Genomic DNA, 19,848 nt, shown 5'->3' with positions numbered 1-19,848 from the left:
AAGTAACCGGCTTTAATCATGTGATGATACAAAAATATCAGAGATGTGATACCTCTGACTTTCAAATGTTGAAACAGATTAACAGAAATAAAAGTTGCATGTTTAAATATGCATGTGTAGCTATACCATCATTGTTGTGGAAATCATTCTTAATAATTATTGTGAGGAATAATTAACTGACATGTGATCAAACAGTCTCTTCACATATATTATTATTATTAAGGTGATCTGTGCAATTTTGTTATTCAGGAAGTTTGTATCAAATAAGTAGCCCTTCGTACTACTCGGTACCCTTGAAGTAGCTCTCAGTTAAAAAAAGGTTGGTGACCCCTGATGTAGGGTTTCTTTCTCCCGTTCACTCTCGCATTGACTCGATGAATCCACTTAATTTTTTTTCTTTCTCTCCTCTGCTTCTAAATTCTCAACATCTATCTCCCCCGCTCCTTGCTCCTCCATCTCGCCCTCCGCTTATTAAGGTCAATCAGCCTACGATAGGCAGTCGCTTTCGCTTTCTCATTTCATTTCATATTGCACTCTGCAAACATGGCAAGACTGCAGAGACCTTCTTTGGGTTTGCTATACTTTTAAGTAGCCTACATTTCGCTGGTAATACAAACGCTTACTTACATATAATTGTAAAGGACCATTTTTACATTTTTACATTAGATAAGGAGGGGACACAGGTTAATAGGGGAGAAAATGTAACTAATAGATATCACCGTGAAATTTCCCGAGTTAATTAGACATTAAGACAATTATTTGTGTATAACAAGCCTATAATATTTGAAAATGTAAGACTAAATATGTAAATGATGCATTATCTTATCAAATATGTGCTAATTTGCATTTATTTCCAGAACAGATATTTGACTATTGGATTAAGCCAGGCTCAAAATTCTTGTTTCATTTTGTTGACACATAAGGAGGTTTTTACAGAGGGAATATCGGAAATATCTTTGTATCACTCCATAAATCAGATAATACTGTCAACAGCTGTAAAAAAAAATCTGTTTAATTCATTCATTCATGTTATTAGTAATAAAATGTTGTATAAATCAGGCTTTGAATGATATATGAATAAACCCTTCTGTAATGACTTCCAGAATATAGATAGGAGTGAAACTGTAAAGTTTGGTTGTGTGTGAGTGCTACTGAGGTGGAATCATTTTGAGAAAACAGCATTTAGATGTATTGTAAAATGACATATATTTTGAAGACATTACAGGTAAATCAGGTATTTGTTGTAAATGTCTTATGGAATTAGGTTTTTGAATATTATAATTTTGGATGTTTTTTTTCCTAGTCTGAAAGAAGACAAATAAGCAAATATATCAAAAAGTGCAAGAAAAAACAATGTTTTTGCCAAATAAAAGGATCTTTCCCCCCTGTAGCAGATCAATACGCACAGCATGTAATAGTTATCAGTGGCCCACATGTGACAATTACAGAGGCCCGTGTGTCATCGCGAGATTTGAGCGCGGGACTTCCCCTTTGGCGGTAGGCGGAGACTGGACGCAGCAGAGTGGAGTCGGTATCCAGGCAGCTGCTCTGCCCGTCTCTCTCTCTGCCTCTCTGCCTCTCTGACAGCTAGGTTAGCTTGTAAACAACATCTCAAAGCGCCGCCGCTGTCTCGGAGAAGCGAAGGACCGAACGCCGCGGTGTGTTTGGACTCGTAGCGCCGGTGTCCGCCTCCGTGCTTCTTTTTCCTTCCACACGTCTTGTGCTCACGAGTCGTCTCTGCGGGGAGGCACTGAGCTAGCCCCTCAACTGACTTCAAACACAAAAAGCAACATTTTTCACTGAGACCGAAGGTAAGAACCTCTGTGCAGATAATGGCTCGTTTTTGTGTCACCGTGTTTGTATCGACACAATGCTGTTAGCCGGACTGTCACTGGGGCTCGTGCCTTTTGCAGTGTCGATGGCTCACAAATGAGCGTGTCCCGCTGCTACCGCGCAAGAGAGGAGCTTCAGCTGATCCACAGTTATAGTTAAAGATACGCTCATAGATGTGTGTGTGTGTGTGTGTGTGTGTGTATGTGTATGTGTATAGATAGATATACCAGATTAAGTATTTAATACATGCATATGGCCTTAGAAGTATTTAGTGCTGTTAATATTATTCACTTAAAAAAAAAAAACTGAAATTAATTGATGGTATGCATGAATATATGTGAGTGCAGTCAGGAGGAACCTGTATTCAGTGTCCACACATCTATTTTAAATTGATATTAATACATTGTTTTCTAATTTGATATGTAGTACCTACGTACCAGGGATGCGCCGATACCGATACTGGTCCATTACTGACCCAAGTAGCTGGATTGGCTATCTGTGACAATGGGTTCGCTCAATTAAATTAAATTCTATGTTTACACCTGAATTGTAATTTCTGTTCATTTTTAAGACTTTTTTTTTTTCTGTTGTACAATTATTCTTTTTTTAAATTTCAACAATGAATAACACCTTAATAAATGTATATCTTTGTAATTATTTGTTTCATTTTGTTTTACAAAGTTAGGGAAAAGAAATGTTGCAGTCAAGTCTGATGCTACCTCACACATTAAAGAATGATCCCTGTCACTAGAGCTGCTCCTGATACCGATGCCAGAATCGGAAATGCCTCCGATAGAGCCTGAAATGGATTGGGTATCGGCAAGTACGCGAGTCTTGGCGTCCATCCGATATCACGTTATAATATCATATATGCTTACACAGGAACAACAACAACGCGTGTCACTCGCTACCCGTGTGCAAACTAGTACTACCAACATCGTGAACAACAAATCCAGGTTGAAATCGGCAGAAGAGCTAGTTAACGTTAGCTGTTAGCTGCCGGTATGCCGTACAGGCCTGCTAGGCTAAAAAACAGCTAACTCTAACGGAGGTTGCATTGAGTTACATTATGATGTGTTCAGGCTCTAGTCAGTAAAAATTTGTATTGGGCAAAAGGAAAATTGTAACGTTATCTTAATGTGTTCAAATATAATCTTGTAACGGTAAGTTTTGGCAATAAACTCAAATAAATATAGTTGTATGAAGAAGATTTTTTTCGCAGCAATATAAAATAGATATTAGAGATGGAATTAGGACCGGTTTCACTTTTTTTTTTTTTTTTAACGTACTGGTATCGGATCAGTACTCTATCGGCCGATACCCAAAGCCTATATATCGGAACCGGTATTGGGACTGAAAAAGTTGGGTCGGTTCCTCCCTTCCACCAACCTATAACTTAGCATGTAACCACCATACAATGTGTTTTTGCGTTAAAGGTGTTAAAGCTGACCTCTAGTCAGTCATCATATAAGGCAAAAGTCATTGATATGAACAGTTCTCCTTTTTTCTTTTTTTTAAAAGAAGCAATCCATCGCTTATCCCACGATATGCCCCAGTGCGATGACCCCTTCCTCAGTTTGATAATGTTCAACTCCGATGTAGTCTGTGGATCTTTGGTTTAACCACATTGGTTAAACTCCAATACACAAATAATAAGAGGAGAAAATTGTGTTCCAGTGGATGCACCTGCCTCAGTGCATCTGTACCCAGCTCCCTAGTGTGCATCAGTAACATGTAATGGTAAGGTTTAGGGGCACATATGGAAGAAGAATAGCTCCCATTGTAACTGAACAGTTTGGGGAAACAAAAACAGGCTGAGGGATTTATCTTTAGTTCTCCTTGTTGGTTCCAGCATGCCACCAGTGCTGTGAACATGTAAAAAACAACAACAACAACACAGTGCTGCTTGTGTGATATTTATGGTCCATCACCTCCCAGACAAGATGCTGTTTCATGTCCCTGGAGTTTGTTGTATTCTTCAGATGGATCTCTGACTCATATAAGATCTACAGTTATGGGAACTCTGCCAAAATCACAATATCTCAGGTTATAGTGATGTGGTTTAATTTAAAATCCCCCTGCCATTCATAAGGGGTCATTGACCCTAAAATTGAAGATATTTTCCAAGCTGTTGCACATTGCATCTATATTTTGCTGGATGGAATTCTCTGGATTCAGCATATTGATTGGCTGCACTGGCTCAGTTTTGTACCGAACAGAGATGTTTTCTTAAGTCTGCAGAACATATGACATCTCTGCAGCCGCCTGCGATTTGAAAATTACAGGAGGCCATGTTGCGTTTTTCGATTAATTCTGCAGCCCTAATTTCTACTCTTGTCTTTGGGAACAATTCAAAAGCCGTTCTTTGCCGCTTTTCACAAAACCGAAACGCTGACTCGTGCAGAGGTGCACATAAACTACATTTTTGGCGATCATAGTTCAAGAGGCTTGTGAAGGTGCTGTAGTGCATGTACCTCAAATCTTCCGTCCTGTGTGTCAGACTAATACATTGCAGGATTTCTAAAAGTGGTGCATCTATTTTGAAGATGCTACACTTGAAAACGCACTGGGACAAGCGACACAAAGGTGCGATTTATTCTTTATCTGAAATGTTTTCAAACTGTATATTTTGACTTAACAAGGGAAACTAATTCAAGGACGACATGGACAGTTTGGCAAATGTACGTCCGGTTAACTTCCCCACCTCCAATAAAGACCGGTGCACATCCGCTTTTCTAAGCTTGTCCATGGTTGCCAGCCTGCCACTGGGTTAACTGACAAGAAAAGTGTTGGTTCTAGTTTCAAAACTTCCATTTGAACTTGCCTGTCCGTTGACTTCAAGCCCTTTGTATTAGCCTGGGGTTCTTTCTTGGGTTTGTGGTGTCTTGGGAACAACCTTAGTAGTCATTTATTCAACCTTGTACCCAGCTCCAGATTGCCTCAGTATCTGTAAAACCAAATTATGATTTCCACATCCACCTGGCCTCGAGGGTGGGCTGTATCTTTCATTAAAGACCAACAGTGAGGCAAGTGTTTCTGTGCATGCACGATTTAGGCCTCGTGGTAGCCAGCCGGTAGCTCTGCATTTGTCGCATGTCAAATTGGCGTGTCCTACGCAAATTTGAACAAGATGGAAATCTTTCCGAATTCTCAGCTTACCCCAAATTTCCGAAATATATACGGGAGCAGCGACTCAAGAGCTTGAGCACTTGCAGAAATCTTCAAGCGTCCATCCAGAACTCTGTATTCTATTTCTGTCCCCTTCTGGAATACTGCCTGTAGTCCCGAGGCCGGACCAGAAGTGCCGTAGAGGATGTCCTTCTCACTTTGTTCCCCTTTGTCTGTCTCACACAAAACACACACAGATTGTCCACATTAAGCCTCTGCTTTTTCTTCTTCCCCTTGGGTGAAGATTGAGCACAATGTGGGCACAGTCTCGGCCTCCTATCTGCTGTATTTCACAAGGCATTGTGGGGCGCTGTTAGCGGACGATATAGAGGACGGAGACGTTAGTTAGTAGCAGGCCATCAATCAGGCGAGTAATCAGCCTCGGTTCAGAAAAGGCGAGTAGACAGACATGCCGTGTGTCTTAATGCGGACCAGGGGCATTTTCTGACACTCATTGCCAGTCATTATGAAGCCAGCCAGGCTATTTTCAACCAATAGACCGGATGGCCTTGCGCTGCTTTTATGTAATAGAACTATGTGTGTGTGTGTGTGCCCGTCTGTCCAAACATGTTTGAGAAACAGATGCAAAGTGAGAGAAAGGGTATGAGACTTATCTTTGTACAGCCAGATTATGGCTGCCGGACCATTAATTCTCCCCTAGTGCCACACTGAGCTCCGAGCTGCCTGATCCGACCTGACAGGCCACATTTGGTCCAGGAATACAGACCACAAACGAATGTGGACGCCTCACCGTGGTCCACAGGAGATCAGCAATCAAGCGGCCGAAGGGAAAGAAAGGCAGGTAGAGGGAGGAAAAAAAGCGATGCAGTCAACGTCACCGTTTTAAAAAAGATTCCTCTTTTGAAGAGGCATGTCAGGGCGCTCCTTGACGATTTGAAAAGGGAAGAAATGCAGAGAAGGAGGGAAGATTAACTCCAAAGGGGAAGAACGGTGAGTTGCAAGGAATGATTGAACACCAGGGCCCCCGAATGAGCTGCCACTGCACAGGAGCTACTGCCACCACTCCTCCCTCCCACAGTCCCCTCAGCTTTCCAGGAGTCTCATTAAAATGCATTAGAGTCTCCAGTCTGCCCACCTTCCACCACATCACTGGGCCGCTTATCGTCTCCAGAGCAAACTGGATATGCTAACCAGTAACATTGGGGAAGCCGGAGCTTCAGAGCCAGCTTCGAAGGCAGCGCTACTCGCAATGAAAGTCGTGGTCACAGGTATTAATCGGCTCCAGCGCCGATGGAAACAAAGACACCCGGGTGAACACGGAAATTTGTGCCCCTTTTTGCAGCGCAATCTTTGTCATTTGAGCTTCAATTTTCTTTTGTCCGTCTCCGTCCCAGCAGTGCTCGAACGTGGATCCAAATCATTCGGCACCAAGTTTGAAGCGAGACCGAATAAGTAACAGATATAAAAAAGAAGTAGGTGACGTGTTTGTGAAATCAAACGGGAAACACCAGAAAACCTGCATATATGCACTCATTTTGGTGGGGAAAGGGTATTGGTATCCACACCTGGCAAGGACTAAACTTAATCAACTTTCCGAACTTCCGCATCCCTTTTTCTTTGTCAGTTTTTTGGCAAATCACTACGGAGCTTACAGGCCGATTTGACTTCTTTTTTACGTAAAGTAAAATATTTTCAACCCTTCTCTTTTTTATGTATTACTAGCAAGCGTCAACCTCCGGTGCTCAGGCATGAAGCCAAGGCGGAAGTTCCAAAAACTGCAGTCAATCCCCATGGACCCCCATATTAAAATGCCAAACTTTACAGCAGAAATAACCTTTACAGCCTGGTACAAGAAAACGGTTGTGGTTTCAGCTAATTTCTCTGTTCATGACAACTGTACGTGGGGTGGACTTTTATACAACTCATCTTTTTAAATTATATCAAGTCATGCATAATTGAGGGCGTCGCAGCTTTGAGTGACAGGTGAGTGCCGTCTCAAGTCGCTTGCCGTCTCCTTTGCTGCTTCACCCGGGGCCCCAGCTCCACCAACGATCCACCTCTTTTCCCATTTTAAGGGTTAAGCGTTAGGTGTCGCCACTGCCAAGATGGCCAAGTTTGAGCTTCACGACGGCTATATTTTATACAGTTTATGGTTGCTGGCTCGCATCTCACAATGCTTTGACAGTGCTTTGCTCAAGACCTATAAAAAAACCGAACAGGGTCGCACAACGGCGGTGGCAGCGGTAAACACTTGCTACTGTATCTGAAAGCCGGTTCAAGTGTTAGCATGCACTGCTCTGACAATACTGGAGGACGGTGAGTAAACTGTCTCAGCGGGGTTCATTCACAGACACGAGGACATATACTATGTCCTTGCATCCGCGGAGGATTTAATGAGCCCAGCAGAGTGATCAAGATTGAGTTTTGCTGTAGGTTTGTGTTCGCTTAAAAGCAACAGTGCTCGGTCTGTCAGGACAACTAAGCTGCACTGGTTTCCTCGGTGAACCTGTATCATGCTCATTTTACTTTGAGGTCAAGGCTCCAGACGGATGTACTTTTATGTTCTACATTGCTGCATGTACAGTACTGCATGTATGCCATTTCATGCAAAGTGTTCTACGTGTAGGCGGACTGCCTCGAGGTTTAGCGGGCAGAGAAATCCAACTGCAGAAGTGCTGATGTACCAAAAAAAAAAAAAAAAAGGTTGTGTGTTTTCGAACTTGCCTGGCAGCCGATGGCGGTCCTCCGATCAACCAGTGTGTGAGCACGACGGCGTGGAGCTCTGCTTCAGAATTTTAGTTTGAATGTTTTGGAAAATGAGTGTCAAAACTAGGACAAAAATGCCATTTTAATTTAGTCAGCCTTTGACTACCCCCATCTCTTGCATTTGTTGAATCTATTGTAATGAGTTGGCTAGAAGATGATAGTCAGTACAAAGTCAGATGTTGATTTAACTAGGCTAACGGGGCCCTGTGCATACTGGCTCACACAGCTGTTGCAGATCTGGATCCTGACTTGAGATATTTCTTTTAGTGCAGAGAGCAAATCATTAAGCAAGATTTTAGTGCTTTAATCATCGATACCGTTGTGATAATTGAACTGAGAGATTAGACCCCGTTGCTATAAATCACAACGGCTGCCATCGAAATGAAAAGTATCATTGTAATTTTATTTTTTATTTTTATGAGACGCATTACAAGCAGCACATTACTGACTGGGTTTTCTGTTCCGCCTCTGCCCTGACCCGTCTCGCTTGAGGTCCCCGGCTCCGTTCTTCAGCCCCCAGACCACCCATCTCCTTGGCTCCTTTGTCGGTTCATCGTCCTTGCTGTGTGGAGTTTGTGTCGCCATTCGCCTGTAAGCCATTCGCCTGTAAGACAGTCACCTTAAATCATTGAACTTTCCCCGTCCGCCTCGACTGTGCACATATTCCCGTTTAATATTAGACATATGCCACATCATAGTTGTACGTTGGCACACAGTAACGTTAGAGCAAGTATTTGAATAGAAATACAATCATTTATCTCCTTATAATTTGAGTTGTGTGCTTTTTGCAAATAACCACAAGATGACAATACAATAAAAAAATTAAAAGGATCATATCTAGAATTTACAGTTACATTTACAAATACAGTTTTCACTAACTTTGTGATGGTTGAAATTATTTTATTTGGGACGGTGGTAAGAAAAAATCCGCCCTGAGCCTTGTAGTCAATCCTAATTCTTAGAAAGTAAATCGTCAGGTCAGACTTTAAAAAAAATCAGTAATCAGCTGAGAAAATTCCAATTGTTGCACCTCTAAATATCCGGTTATTGACTTCAACCACATTGCTCTGCAGTGAAAAAAGTTTGGTACAACAATGAAGTTCTGTTTGATTGGGATGGAGTTTGAAGTAACTCGTGTGGAACCACAGTTGACTGGATGGCGATAATAAGAAGAGCTGAACCTGTAGCGGCAGTCTCGTGAGAATACCGGCAGTTGGTGCCTCCTCAGAGGGGAGTTTGCCTCGTTCCGATAGAGGAGGCATAAGACAAGAGGGCTATAGACACAGAAGCAGTGACTTACTTAATAGCACACACACTCTGAAATAGAATATGGATATGAGGCCGCTCCCCAGTGTTGGCGTCGCTCAGGAGATGGATCTCATCTAACATTTGATAACAGTTGGAACTGCTGTGACCTTTTCCTAATTTGAGCATTCTTCCCGGGCAGTGCCTCAGCTCGCTGCCTCACACTGCCGATGGGATGCTGTTTGTTTTCAAGGTCACTTTAAATTGCTACACAGACAGCAGATTGAGGGAATGTTTTCAGCTTGTTTTAAATAACCCAAACCAGAACCGGAGAAGGGGTCTCTTGTTTGTTGCCTGGTAAACGTGCCGATGCAAATGAGCGGTGTCTTGCGGTGTCTTTTGACATTTTTCGAGGCTTTCGGTTGCTCGGCTCAGGGAGGGCAAATTGCAGAGGGCATCGGTGCGCGTCCCCGCGGGAGCCTGCCATGCACTGCCGGCGCCGTGAGCCTCGTGCTGCCATTGTGTCCTCGTGAACGAGAAGGAGCGTGCAGGAAAGCCTGCCTAATGTCAGCCTCACTAGCAGCCTCCTCTTCACACTTCATTTCACCTTATTTTGGCTGCCGAGTCAGCATCGAGGCGACACTGCAGTATACGTATATATTCACATCCACTGTCCATGACATTTTGTCAAGGGAAATAACACGGAGCGTTCTCAGGCTCAGTATGTGATCTTTAGTGGAAGACTCGGCAAATCTTTTCCTGGCAGTCTCCGTGACCTTCATGACGAAAATGTCACTTGAGATGTAAAGTGCAGGATTTGATAACCGTCACTATGTTTTCAGCCTACAGTGGACAATAGGTAGTTGGATATTCCAGTGTTCAGCAGTAAGACTTCCTATCTTTTAATGCGCTTCAAGATTGTGTCTTTTCAATCGACGACATTATGAGTTGTGCATATTGTGCCCGTGTGCATTAGCTGCGTTTCATCACAAAGAGTGACCCTGTTGCCAGTGACATATTGTACTTGTTGGGATGTCAGAAATAGCCAAGGGACTCCACTCTGCTCCTGCAGAACGGAGGCAGCAGCACGCAAAACAAAACCGGAGGAGGAGCGGAAAGAGAAAAAGAAGGGGAAGAACGCGACAACTAGGGCGCAAATAAAGCAAAAGAGTCAATCTTGTTGGACAGTAACTGGGAAACAGTGTACACGATAAAAGGGAGCATTAGGAAAAAGTCAGTTGAGTGAGTTATGGAATACTACTGACCCAAGCCATACAGACGGAAACGAGCTGGTCGACGTGTTGCCGGTTTAGGCTTGCGTCAGCCTGTTGGTCATGTCTACTTCTATGAATCTGTACTGTGTGTGTGTGTGTGTGTGTCACCTCGACACCTGTCTTGGTTTAGTTTGACCTGATTTAGTTTACTCTCTGCCATAAGGCCAGCTTCAGAGAGGGAAAGAGTCGCTCTCTAAATCCCATTTCGTCACGTATTGGATATCATTCCAAAGTACGGACTTGAGGTCGTCCCTTTCCCTCCTCTCAGCTGCGTGTTGGTGCATGTTTGCCTCCGATACAGCCTAAAACGCTGGAGCCTGCACCTATCTGATATCACGTTATCGTATAATTTATCAACTCAGGAACAACAACGCGTGTCACTGGCTACCCAATCCGTACGTCCTCCCCGATCGGTACTGCACATGTGAAAAGCTAATACCAAACATCTGTGGTTTAACACTATTAACACTACTATTGCACCCTATTTTCTCCTACACTGACCAATAGATCCGTGTTGAAATCAGTTAACATTAGCTGTTAGCAGCCGATGGGCAGCACAGCCCTGGTTGGCGAAATATGGGAGCTAACATCTAACGTTAAAGGAGGCTTCGTGGAGGGACAGTATGATGCGATCAAGGTACATTGAGTAAAAATGAGTATTGGGCAATGGTAAATTATAAAGTTATCATAAATGTTATCTTGTAAAATTAAGTGTTTGGCAAGAAACTTGGCAAGAAATATGTTTTTTTGAAGGAGATGTTTTCACAGCAATATATAATAGATATTAGAGAAGGAATTATGACGTCTTTAACTTTATCTGTCTTTAACCCACTTGTATCAGATCAGTACTCGGTATAGGCCGATGCGCAAATTCAATCGGAATTGGTATCGGTAAGGAAAACATTTTTTTATCGGATTGGAGGAAGGAAATGGCAAAGTATTTACTTTCTGCAGGTTGGTTAGGCTAGTCCTTAGACGGGTGTTTAGCATGCCACTTGCCTCGCGTTTGCAGGCAGCTGTTTCCTGTTTGATTTAGAGTCCCTCAATGACTCATTTGTTCCCTCAGTATGCAGATGAGCCGAGTTGAGAGCAATGCCCTTGTTCTTTTCCCTGTGCCTCCTCGCAGTGTAATTTGTCTTGACATATCCAGGGAGGGTGACAGGGGATGTAAGGTTAGGAAAATGTCTCATTTGTTTGCCAAGGTAAACAACCACTATTCCCAACGGTGAGAGCTGAAACCTGCTCTCATGCACCGCTGCATTGTTTCGCCTACGTGACAAGAGCACGTCAGCATTATAGGCTTGACTATTGATTTGGTAATTATATCAGTGATCTTTGCTGTCAACTCCACTGTTAATCTGATGTTTAGTTTTTGTTTAGATTGGATCTATGATTAGTTTGTTCTTAACCTTTTGTCATTTCTTCTTTTCTCGTCCCTGCTCTATCCTCCCCTGCTCTATCCTTCCCCTTCCCATCTGTGGTCACCGTTCTTCTGCCTCCTCTTTCTTCCTTTCCCAAGTTGTTGTCCAGTGGCGGATGTCTCGTCCCCTCCCACTGAGGTCGGAGGCCAGCTGGAGACGGGAGGTGGGTCCGCGGCAGCAGTGATGAGGGCTTCGGTGGCAGGCTGCAGGATGAGCGTGGGTGCGCTCCTTAACGGGCTGCTGGTCTCCGTTGTCGCAGCACTGCTTTGGAAGTATTCCAAGCTGAGTGAGCACGCCGCCCTGCTGGAGGAAGAGCTGCACATGACACGGCAGTCCCAGGAGCTCTCGCAGGCCCACATAGACTACCACGTCGCCCTGCAGGCCCTTCAGGAACACGGCACCCGCATGGTCTGCACCGGCAAGATGCACACCGACCGCGTCTGCCGCTTTGACTACCTCTGCTACTGCTCCGAGGCAGAGGAATTTGTGTTCTTCCACTCCAATTCCTCTGTCATGCTGCCAAACCTGGGGTCGAGGCGCTTCCAACCTGCTCTGTTGGACTTGTCTTCAGTAGAGGATCACAACACCCAGTACTTCAACTTTTTAGAGCTCCCGGCTGCTGCTTTAAAGTTTATGCCTAAGCCTGTGTTCGTACCGGATGTGACTCTGATCCTAAACCGGTTTAATCCAGACAACCTAATGCACGTGTTCCACGATGACCTGATCCCAGCCTTCTACACTATGAAACAGTATTCGGACTTAGATGATGAGGCGCGTTTGGTTTTTATGGAGGGCTGGAGCGAAGGCCCACACTTTGACCTCTACCGACTTCTCAGCAGCAAGCAGCCACTGCTCAAAGAGCAGCTTAAGAACTTTGGCAAGCTCATGTGTTTCACTAAATCTTACGTTGGCCTGTCCAAGATGACCACCTGGTACCAGTACGGTTTTGTTCAACCACAGGGGCCCAAGGCCAACATGTTGGTCTCAGGAAATGAGATCAGACAGTTTGCGAGGGCTCTGATGGAGAAAATGAACATCACAACAAATGTGGAGAAGGAGAAGGATGGAGGGAGTGCCGAAGATGAGAAAGAGAGAAAGGATGATTACATCGTCGTGTTCAGTCGCTCAACAACAAGGCTGATACTGAATGAGGCGGAGCTAATCATGGCGCTGGCCCAGGAGTTCCAGATGAGAGTGGTCACAGTGTCCCTAGAGGAACAGTCTTTCCCCAGTATCGTCCAGGTGATCAGCGGCGCTTCTGTGTTGGTCAGTATGCATGGCGCTCAGCTCATTACCTCACTCTTCCTCCCCAGAGGCGCTGCTGTGGTGGAGCTGTTCCCCTTTGCTGTGAACCCAGAGCAGTACACCCCGTATAAAACTCTCGCCACCCTTCCAGGCATGGACCTTCACTATATCTCCTGGCGGAACACTAAGGAGGAGAACACCATCACCCACCCAGACAGACCCTGGGAGCAAGGGGGCATCACTCACTTGGAGAAGGAGGAGCAGGAGCGTATACTGGAGAGCAGAGATGTCCCCAGGCACCTGTGCTGCCGCAACCCAGAGTGGCTCTTCCGAATCTACCAGGACACTTTGGTGGACATCCCTTCCTTCCTGGAAGCCCTTAAAGAGGGCATGAAGACAAAGCCCAGCGTGAAGAAGTCAAAGCCGGCCAGCACAGTCCACCCGGGCCGGGTCAGACAACCCCAGTGTCAGACCTCGGTACAAACCACCAACGAGGCTAAACTCACAGTCTCCTGGCAGATCCCATGGAATCTGAAATACTTGAAGGTGAGAGAGGTGAAGTACGAAGTGTGGATCCAGGAGCAGGGAGAGAACACCTACATGCCTTATATCCTCCCCCAGCAGAACTACACCTTTTCAGAGAACATTAAGCCCTTCACCACCTACCTGGTGTGGGTCAGGTGTATCTTCAACAAGAACCTCTTGGGCCCCTTTGCAGACGTTCTTATGTGCAGGACCTAGTGCCAGTTTGTTTTTCACAAAAGGTTGAGTCATGCTTGTTCCAGACAATCAAATTGGAACAGTGGAGTGTTTGATTACAGTTTGTCCAGTGGGAGTTGGCAAATGTGATATGGCATACCTTTACAATCCTCGAGCAGGCTGCTGAGCTCTTGCACAGTAATGTTTCTTGGCCAGCACAGACAACACAGAGTCGAAGTGCAAAAGACTTGAACCACAGGGTCAGAACTCAACGGCAACAGCCCTTAATGAATGGAAAGTATACTGTACCCATGAAAGAAAGAAAGTGCTAAACCACGTCTCTACCGAAAAACAAATCAGCAGATTTATTTATGTGCAAATGATATATAACATGTTTTTTTTAGTATTAGTCGAAACGCTGGTTCTTTACCTTTTACAGTATGCAATATAGCTTTTCTGTGGAGAGCAAGAAAGATTTTTCTGACTTGTCCAATGTCGACCGTGTGCGTGATACCTGTGCGGCGGAGTTAACCTACCAGTTGTTTAATACACCGTTATTTGCAGAACCTAGCCAAAACCAAAGCAACATTTTTCCGTCATTCTTGACATATTACTTTGTCCTGTTCTAGGTCGCTCATACTTCTAATGTTTGCTAAGATTTCTACAGTTGTAAAACTCGTCTCTAAAGACATCGTGAAGGATTTGAGTAGAACAAGTGTCTAGCGCGAGTTCTCATGAATGCCACTGTAATCAAAGAGACTAAAGTTTGTGACTAAAAATACCCTGTTTTTAGATTTAATTTGTTCCCTTACATCTCATAAATATAACGGCACACAAGTGTTTATTTCCCACAGTGCCCAGCCACAAATAATTAACATCCATTTTACTGCATATATAAATGATTTTTCTCTAATTGGCACTAATTACAACTGTAATAATTATAATTTCTGTGGATAGTGAATCCATTACGCCAGGCTATAATTAGTGGATGCAGCTGGACAGTCGGATTACACGGCAGTTTCAATAAGATAACAAGGTATGTTGCTGCGTACCTTTCCACTGCCGTGTGTGAAACTTCATTCATTAAAATGAAATTCCCAGCTGAGTTTCTCTTTACTTTCTCTAAAGGTTTCTGTAGCTGTTAAGAAGAATGTTGAATTTTAGATTGAAACAACCGACATCCGAAGGTGGCTGTTGAAGTTGTTGTTTTCTTTGTACCATGTTTGTAATGAAGTGCTGCTTGTTGGTAGCTAGACTGCAGCAATGTGTTGATTCTTTTAGACACTTGAATTGGAGGTGTTAGATTGTGGTAGAAGAGCTGTAGCAAGAGATGGTTTATGGAACTGAAAGTTAAACGAAACACTGCCACCAACATATCGTGTGATATTGTGCCATTGTTACGGAGATGTTGTGTACTTTCTCCTGGACTTAATAACCAGCGTGTTCTCACTTCCAACTCGTCCAACTACGGCGCTCCACCTACGCCTCTAGGTCAGATGACTCCGCATCAGTGGCAGCATATTGAGTTTTGACGGCCTAATACTGTGTTTCCTGCAGGATTTTGTGAGACTGAGGTGGGTGCACCTCCGATCCTCTAGATTGGTACGGGGGCATGCTAACCTGGAAGAGACTAGATCTTTGAAGAACTCTGTGCTCCAGTAAATCACACCCACCATGCATGGTAAACAAGATGGGGTGCGAGCACTGAGTCCACAGTCCCGGAAGGTGGCGAGGTCCTGACAAAAGGAGTCGCGAGTCACCTTCACCCCGGGCCTTTCCAAGCCAACCTAGAGCTGGTTGCGGTGCCCCGCGAGAGTCAACCAGAGCATGGGAAAGGTCACCCGAAGGGATCCTCTCCATGCCGGCCCAAACCTTGAGAAGTGTACAAATATTTTCCATTCATTATGAAACTGTGTTAATCCTACCTAGCGGGCTGAATGTCAGATCACTTTGATTTTATTTGAATTCGGCTACCCAATGGTGGTTAAGGATTGGATAAAGGTCCAACCTGTTAGAAGGAAGAGAATTTACCTCTTAATTACCAGAACACATGAAAGTGGGGGGGACAAAGAGTTTAAAGAACTTATTTAAACCCAAACCATGAGTTTCATTCCTAGCCGAGTACTTTTGTTAACCACTTGTTGAAGTCTATCGGACTTCCCTGCATGTGGAAAGCTGACACTTACTAGGGACCCAGTGTGTTTGAAACTTTTGTGAAGTGGTCCTGACCAAGCTTCAGGAGTTGACGAGTTGGGAGTGAGAACGTGTTGCTATGAAGCAATCCTCTAAACATCTCATTGCCCTCTTTTGTTGACTGCCGGCCACTATGAAGATCTTTTCCTTTTCCTGAGATCTTAAATCCTTTTTTCTCCGTTTTTCACTTCCCTGATGTATTGTTTTTCTGAAGTTCTCAAATGCAGTTCTGTTTGCCAATGCATGTTTTAAGAGATTATTTTGAGCCATTGTTGTGTGTGCAGGATGTGATGGATTAGACATGTATGTTTTTGTATTGTTAGTTAGATTTGTGTGCGGCCCTGTCCCACCTCAGTGGAGACATCGTCCTGTATGTGCTAAGTGAAATGAGAGAAGTCTCTGTTTTCTACATGAGCAAATAGTTGGAGTTTCTTTTTCAGTAACTGTGATTGAATAAATACGCTCATTTCCTACAGTATCTGTTTTGTTTTTAGCCATTTTTATCAACACTATAATTTCAACAATGCTTTACCCGAGACCATATATTGATCAGAAAGAGCTGAATAAGAAAGCAGTCTGAAGGAGAAAATGAGTCAAACGGTCCCTCTTGAGACAACAGCAGGACTATCTATAACTAATTATATTGTTTTAAAAATGTATGACCAAAGGATTCATTTTGGGAAATGTAGTTAGATGACAAGATTCATAACACTCATATGTATGAAGTGAAGACAGCAGCTAGTTAGCTTAGCATAGGGCTAAAAATGAACGCAGGGAAAGTCCTGCAAAGTCCCTCCCCTTTCGGTGTCCCTTATTCTGGAAAAAATATATTTTAGATAGTCTGTCAATTTAAAGGATAATTTAGCAAGTCGAGAAAGTCGCAGTTTGTCAGATTTGTTGTTGTATCATTTAGTTTTGTGTGAAACTGATGAGTAGACTACATCTCTCGTCTCGCATGTCTGAGTTCCACGTGCAAATGTAACGTCGTCTTACCTGATGTCTTTCATCCAGCGACTCTTTTCACCATAATGGTTGAAAATCAGCAACGTTTCACTGTAAGTCTAAACTGAATACTACCAGCCAACTAGGTGCAACATCCATAATCGCACGATAGAGGGAAATGATCTTTCTTCTTGCCCACAGCCCACGCAGAAGGAGATGAGCAGCTCCACGAGGCATCGTCAGGTCCCTGAACTAAGTTACCCTACGAAACACTCATGTGTTGTCTTATTACAGGACAGTCAAGGAAAGAGATGTGAAACAGTTTAAGTCACCATCATCATTTATTATCATTTAATAATTCATTCTGCTTAACCACTTATTCTTGTTCACTGTGGGCTGGAGCCAATCCCAGCAGGTTCTCCTGCCCACATAACACAATCACACGCTTATGTATGGATGACATGCAAACGTTGAGCCAGGAATATGTTGTTCTGGTTTAGTACAACTTTAATCTCACCTTTGTAGAAGTATTCAGATCCTTTATTTGAGAAGCAATACTGTGAAGATACTCGGCTTTCAAATTTCACATTTTTAAAGGTATTTTAGGATTTAGAATTTGCTCAACACATAAAGCAACACTTCAGTTTATCACGAACTAAATGGACATTTGGAGTTCTGTGGTTTTCAATGGACAGGAAGGGCATGAAAAATATAAAGTAACTAAAGCTGTCAGGCAAATGTATTGGAGTAATAAGTACAATATTTTCCTCTAAGATGTAGAAGTTACATAAAATGGAAATACCCAAGTGTAAAGTACAAGTACCACTGATAAGGGTGTAAAGTACAAGTACCACTGATAAGGGTGTAAAGTACAAGTACCACTGATAAGGGTGTAAAGTACAAGTACCACTGATATGGGTGTAAAGTACAAGTATCACTGATGGGAGTGTAAAATACAAGCACTACTAATAGGGAACTCAATATATGTTATGGGTCAACATTTAGTCAACGAGCACACAGCCCAGAAGTAATTACAGCAGCACAGCGAGCCGTCGGCTCTCGGGGATGATTGGCCCCCGGTCACAGCTAAGACTCGGGCTAGCTCCTCTCTTCAGTTCCCATGGTGCTCTCTGTTCTCAGGGCTATTTTCCGCCAGTTTAACCGCAGAGACACGATGGCGCCTGACAGGTGCAGATGGACAGCGCTAGGCTAAGTGACAGTGGCTTTCCCCCGGAGCAAGAGGAGAGGGAGCCCACGGCAGCACCCGGGAGAGGGACTGTTGTGTAATGGACTGTGTGTGTGATGAGGGTCATAAAACAGCCACATATTGCACGTGGTGGGTAAGAGGTTAAATCGATCTCCTCTGACACCCAGGAAGAATAACGACGCCTAGAAAAGAAAATGTTCCTCGTTTCCTTTGCGGACGTTGAATATTTGAACAACTCCCCAGAGTAGATTCATCATCATCACATGAAATCAACCGCCCGCCCTCCATCGGTGTTTTATTAGCTCCAGTATTAACACAAGAGGAGCTGTGACAGGCTGTGGATTCTTTGGCGTTTTCCAATATCGTACTACACGGAAACAAACAGAGAAAATTACAGAGATTATTTACACTTAATACATTGCACACTGCGGGGAACAGCTTTGTGCCAACAAAAGGGATCATATTTTAATGTACAACATAGTGTGTAATTCACAAAGACACTTTTAATCCCCCAGGGGTCGTGGGAGGATTTCCTTCTTGTTTCTTTTCATTGAATATCTGTGCATTTTTCTGAGTGAGGCTGCTGAGTCACTAAATCAAATCTCTCTTTATTCGGCTTTTATGGAGCATGAGTGGATTCTAGACAGCTTATAACGGCAGACATCTGACCCTGCAGGCTTCCTGCGAGCTGCTGGCAGATAAAGAATAGAAACAGAGAAAAACACTGTGTGGAGAAACATGTGACGCGTGTTTAGCTTCCTTTAAATTTGTAAGTCAAGTGATGAATCTAACAATACCACGAAGATTTAAAGCCCCTCTCACAGTTTACTCTGCTCCACCCCCACAGCCCAATATCGCGATGATTAGATGCAAGCATCCTCTCTGCCATGAGCTCACGTGATACATAAGAGCAGGGACTACTGAATATCTTTATTAACTTTAAAGACGAGCAGAATCTACATCAGTCAGTCAGTCTTTCAATTGTCAAAGACGGACACAGTCCGCCTGCTGGAGAGTGAGGTAACATTTTCTCTGTAAACTTTGGTCATCTCTTTTATGAAAATATGGAACATTTTAAACACTTCTGTATTTCACTGTACGAACGCTAAACAAACACTTTCCCAAAAGGCAACAGCTCACATAGGCTGTAAAACTGAATAGCATCTCCTACGCTATGAAGTATAAAATACTAAATAAATAGAATAATACTAAATCTGTGTGTGCAAAAGAGTGTCCACCTTGGCTATGTGCCAATGTAAGCAATTACTTCTTTAATTGTTGAATCTCGTTCTGCTTTTGAGTCTAAAGCAGAGACTGTATACAAGAAGTGGACGTAGTCATGGTGACGTCACCCATTGGTTTGTGGACTGATGTTTTGAAGCCTCGAATTTGGCGATTTTGGCCGTCGCCATCTTGGCTTTTTGCAACTAATGGAAGTCCATATTTGGACTGCAGAAGAGTGACGTAGAGAAGCCGTTTGAGTCTCTGGTAGCGGCAGCGACCTGTCAATCACAGTAAGCCACGCCCTAAAGCACATCCTGCTTTATGGTCTGTTTGACTCTAAATGGACCATCATTTACTAAATGAACATCATGCTGTATTGAAGAAGACTTGAAACTAGAGATTGAGACCATAAACTCATGTTTACAATGTTTACTGAGGTAATAAATCAAGAGAGAAGTAGAGTCATTTTCTCATAGACTTCCATACAATCTGACTTCTTTTTCGCCCCCTGCTGGCCAGTAGAGAACATACACGTTTTAAGACACTTCTTCATTGGCTTCACTTGTCAGAACCGGAGGTTGCCGCCTGGTCCTAAGGCTGCATGAAATCAGTACGTCTGGGTGATGCCGTCAAATGTGCGCTAGCATGTTGCATGCGTTTCCATTCACGT

The 19,848-nt window shown here is 43.6% G+C and overlaps 1 protein-coding gene across 5 annotated transcripts; it reads left to right on the top strand.

Moving 5' to 3' along the window:
• The first annotated feature begins 1,508 nt into the window (after positions 1–1,508).
• On the top strand, positions 1,509–16,280 carry pomgnt2 (protein O-linked mannose N-acetylglucosaminyltransferase 2 (beta 1,4-)). 5 transcript variants are annotated; one of them, XM_076096495.1, is made up of 3 exons: positions 1,509–1,811; positions 8,221–8,319; positions 11,767–16,280. In XM_076096495.1, exon 3 carries the CDS (start codon positions 11,852–11,854, stop codon positions 13,652–13,654), a length of 1,803 nt encoding a protein of 600 aa, XP_075952610.1. In that variant the 5' UTR covers positions 1,509–1,811; positions 8,221–8,319; positions 11,767–11,851; the 3' UTR covers positions 13,655–16,280. The 5 variants fall into 5 exon arrangements, with proteins under 5 accessions (XP_075952610.1, XP_075952611.1, XP_075952609.1 ...); XM_076096496.1 differs by having other exon boundaries at positions 8,221–8,334; XM_076096494.1 differs by lacking the exon at positions 8,221–8,319 and adding an exon at positions 2,260–5,952.
• Positions 16,281–19,848: the final 3,568 nt, after the last annotated feature.

This window comes from Anarhichas minor, unplaced genomic scaffold, assembly GCF_050575085.1.
Source record: "Anarhichas minor isolate MPS153535 unplaced genomic scaffold, ASM5057508v1 ptg000022l, whole genome shotgun sequence".
Taxonomy (NCBI): Eukaryota; Metazoa; Chordata; class Actinopteri; order Perciformes; family Anarhichadidae; genus Anarhichas; species Anarhichas minor.
This window is presented reverse-complemented; position numbering and strand designations above follow the sequence as displayed.